Consider the following 4,092-nt stretch of genomic DNA (forward strand, 5'->3'; position numbering starts at 1 on the left):
TTGATATGATATGTCGTCCAATGTATATTAAGAACAAAAAAAATACAAATATTCCCTTTTGTAGAGTAGAGTACGGATAACATATACTCTAGTAGAGTAGAAATCGCATTATCCCTCTTGTAGCATATAATTCCCAAGGCCCCTACAGTAGAGTGATTTTTAACCCTCTGTTAAAACTTTATTAAATCGGTTCTTTTAAAAGTATAGAATACACGTCTCTTGCTAGAATGAAGTTCAATGAGCCATGGAAAGAACAGAACACTCATAACACTCTTGTAAAACATAATATTTGGTAGAATAATATATCTATAGATCCTGCAATAAATGATCCCTTTATAGAATAGAATAATCATGACCCACTAGTAAAACAGAATATTTGTTAGAATAGACTATCTATAGATCGTTCGGTAGGGAAGAGTACAAATGTCTCAGTTGGTAGAATAGAATGCCTAAGACCTTAATGAAAACCAAAGACTACAGCAGGGCTTTTTAACAAAAAACATGAATTTTGGCGAAAAAAAAGAAACACATGAACAAGAGTAATAAAGGACCAAAGAGAGCTATTATATCGATCACACAGATATTGACGTGGAAGGAAGACAAGAAGAAACAAAAGACTAGAATCTTTAGTTTAGTCTTCAAAAGTTAGGGCAAAGTCCACAGGAGCTCAGGATGGCTCATTAGGGTTAAGTTAACTCTGTTTGCGAATGCAAGATTTGGAAATAGTCGAAAATGAGTGAAGTGTTCCACGTCCTTCACAACAGCGCTAAACTTCATCAGATGTTCCTCTTGAGACTGCGGAAAAAAAGAAAAAATCATTATGAACTCGCTCTCTCTCTCTCTCTCTCTCTCTCTCTCTCTCTCTCTCTCTCTCTCTCTCTCTCTCTCTCTCTCTCTCTCTCTCTCTCTCTCTCTCTTGTCTGGTTTTGAATCATTCTTGTTGGCTTAATGCAACTTTTAATATATATTCTTATGTATTATTTGACGATTGAAGTGGTTTCAAATGACAAAGGTATAATGCAAATGACATATAAATTTCTATAAACTACTGCTGTCATAAAGACAATGGTAATTGAAATTAGAATGCATTTCCTAAAACAACATAATGTGAAATTACTTTGAAGCAATTCTTCACAGGCGTGTATTGATGAAGGATAAAGGTTCTGGTATCCAGATGAAGAGGATGACAAAGGTCAAGTGAGGTCACTGTTTCCAAGCATCGAGTCAGAACGACGAACAGATCAGATGGAACAGGAATTTGTCTGTAATGAGAGAGATTTGTCACAATTTATTCATCACTGTGGAAGACCCAGACCTTGTAGCTAATAACAACAGCCTTGTTTTAAACTGATAAAACTAATCTGAAGATTTCAGTTCAAAATACAAATATTGTCTATTTTGACAGCTACCTGTCAGTCAGTTCACTGATGTGAGGGTTGTCAGCTGTGTCAAAGATGGGTCCCATCAGGATGTTCAAAGGGCCGTAAGTTTTAATCCAGTGTGGCAAAACGTTCATGAGTTCCAGCCAGTCGTCTTTGAGGGAAGAGTGGACAGGTATGGCATTGGAGACCATGAAGGAAGCAGAGCTCTCACCACTTTGTTCTTCCGCAAGAGCTGAAGGATGAAAGAAACTAGATTACGCTATTTTGCGTGTTAACGAGTGTCCATTCGCCAATGGGTAAGCATGTAATTTGGTACCTAAAATACATTTTGCATGTGAGTAATTCTACCGCTCGAACTTATTTTAGGATAAGGGAATGATTCTTTTTAGATATACAGCACGCTAGACACAAACAAGATAGAACGTATTCATTAGCAATTAAACTATTGTGCACATATTTTCTAATAACGTATTCTATTCATTATGCCTTACTACTTAAAGAAATAAAATAAATTTTTTTATATTTGTTTTAAATCTGGTTGAATAAACCATCAGAACCGAGATACTCAAAATATCCTATAAACTTTCTTTTAGAAGATAAAGATCAGCTCACACAAAACAGTAAAATAATTTGACGCAGCTTAGGAACTTCAATCGGAATGTACAAGGACTAACATTTGAAATACTATTTATTCCAAGGCCTCTCAAAAAGATAAAAGAATGAAGACCAAAGACTCTTTATGAAGTCAAAGGAGGTGAGCAAACATCTCCATGTAAAAGTGTGTGAGCAGGGCCTGAAGTTTGGGAAATTCTTGATTCAGCAATAGAACAATAAATTCTGCAGTGGCTTGCCTTTTTTTCTATCACACTAGGCACACATAGGGCAAACAGCTATTGAAGAAATCGAAGAGAGATATCATCATCACTATTCATTAATACGAATTTATTAACGACTTACTTGTTGGGAAAAGTGTGAACATATGGTAATCTAAACCCTCAAGATTACGAAAGATCTCACAAGAAGGAGTGGTGGTTTCATTCAGGCGGAAGTCACTAGTCCACATGGCCAATTCCGGCTGGAACCAGGCCAAATCATGGTTATTTTGATTCAAGGTGTAACTCGTCCACAAAGGCATTTTGAGTGAGAGCGAAAATCCTGTAAGAAAAACAATACCTGTAGATGTGTTGAAATACATAACTGATAAAAGAAGTAAGCAACGATACTTCAGAACTGAAAGGTGAAATCCATTTTCTTCTGAGTGTGGTGTACTGTTTGGCTAACAACATTGTTAATTTAATAATGGCACCTGCTTACTTGCTAGACTATGCGGTTTTTTTTTTTTTAAATCTAGCAAGTATAGCATTTTGAGAGTTAAGTAACAAATTCTATCTAACATATTCATTGTTAATCTGGCATCTTAAGGAATCTGTCAGGTTTCCTTGAACAGTATGGTTTCATGGATGAACAAATTTTAAAAATAGATGCCGTTTTTCGCTGGGAAAGGGAGAAAAATATATCTTTTTGAAAGGGCGCCAAAAGGCTCAAACTCTTGAATTCGTGCATAAGATGGGTATCCGTAATCACCTGTAACATGATCAGGATGATAGAGTAGCCCAACATCGCTCGTTTCTGAAGATGTAGACTGTGGAATACCCCAGGGTAAGTGTTTGCGCTCCGCATTCTGCTCTTGCATCGTGTTCATTTCGAGGGTCGAAAACCAGCTCTAAAAGGAAAATGATTGATTAGTGCCAATGGATGCAAGTTAGTGCATTTTATCTATTTTCTTTAAAGCTGAATAGAAAAACAGATTGAATGAAATGAACCTTGCCCGTTCGTCTCTATAGCTTTCCATTAACCAATATCTTTCAAGAAAATTATTATTTTTCAATGAACCAAATTTGATAAGAATATTAGGCATATGCAAAAATAGAATGATTAAGAAACTACTTTTTATCAATTTTTGTTAATTCTGATCTTAGATTCTTTTGATGAAAACATTGATGTTTGACAGCTTGTGACTTGTTTAAGAAAAAAACAAACAATAGATAAGATCAAAGTTGACAATATACATCATTTTGAAAAATATTTTACAAAGGATTGTTTAAAAAAGAAACAGCAGTTTCCTGTCATATTGATTTTACACTCATATTTCAATGTGCAAACAAAATTTTGAAAGAATCCATAGTCTTACAGGTTTCTGAAATTCACCATCACACGCAGACTGATTCCACATAGGAAGGATTTCGACCCCGGGGAGCTTTAGTACGGGATATATTTGAACCTGATAAAAAGATGAAATTAGGATTTAGAGTTTGCAAATACGTTCATTGCTTTGGGACACAAACTACTTGGTATTTCATAAGCAATTGCATTATCACACCCTCTGATCTTTTTTTCTTCAGGCCTGACTAGAAAAATGGCTCATCCAGTCAATTTCTGGTCTTTGAAAGAAATATACTTTTGTCTAAAATAGAAAAGCAACACATAAAATGCTTCAGTTCATAGCATTTTTCTGTTTATTATTTTCTTATAGTCCAGGCTTTCTACTTATCAGAGGTTCCCCATCACTTACTTGAGGATCAACAGGAGTTTCAGGAGGATTTGCCAGCAGATGGTACAGAGAACCCCGAGTGCCGTTGTTTTCAGCAGGTTCGATGCCAATCATCTCACACATCAAGTTATACAATTCTGTATTTTGGAATGGTTTTAT

The 4,092-nt window shown here is 35.6% G+C and overlaps 1 protein-coding gene across 1 annotated transcript in view; it reads right to left on the reverse strand.

Annotated features, from left to right (window-relative positions):
- Nucleotides 1–4,092, reverse strand: part of LOC137654549 (ectonucleotide pyrophosphatase/phosphodiesterase family member 3-like) — an 11,940-nt gene continuing 7,848 nt past the window's right edge. Inside the window, exons 9-15 of the mRNA XM_068388277.1 lie at nucleotides 3,955–4,092; nucleotides 3,574–3,663; nucleotides 2,967–3,105; nucleotides 2,340–2,537; nucleotides 1,410–1,614; nucleotides 1,118–1,262; nucleotides 1–795 (exon numbers count right to left, since the gene is read on the reverse strand). The exon at nucleotides 3,955–4,092 is cut by the window's right edge and continues 45 nt beyond it. Of these exons, the coding sequence (XP_068244378.1) occupies nucleotides 646–795; nucleotides 1,118–1,262; nucleotides 1,410–1,614; nucleotides 2,340–2,537; nucleotides 2,967–3,105; nucleotides 3,574–3,663; nucleotides 3,955–4,092 (1,065 nt within the window). The 3' untranslated portion in view covers nucleotides 1–645. The remainder of the gene's footprint in view (nucleotides 796–1,117; nucleotides 1,263–1,409; nucleotides 1,615–2,339; nucleotides 2,538–2,966; nucleotides 3,106–3,573; nucleotides 3,664–3,954) is intronic.

The sequence above is a fragment of the Palaemon carinicauda genome, chromosome 15, assembly GCF_036898095.1.
Source record: "Palaemon carinicauda isolate YSFRI2023 chromosome 15, ASM3689809v2, whole genome shotgun sequence".
In the NCBI taxonomy this organism is placed as follows: Eukaryota; Metazoa; Arthropoda; class Malacostraca; order Decapoda; family Palaemonidae; genus Palaemon; species Palaemon carinicauda.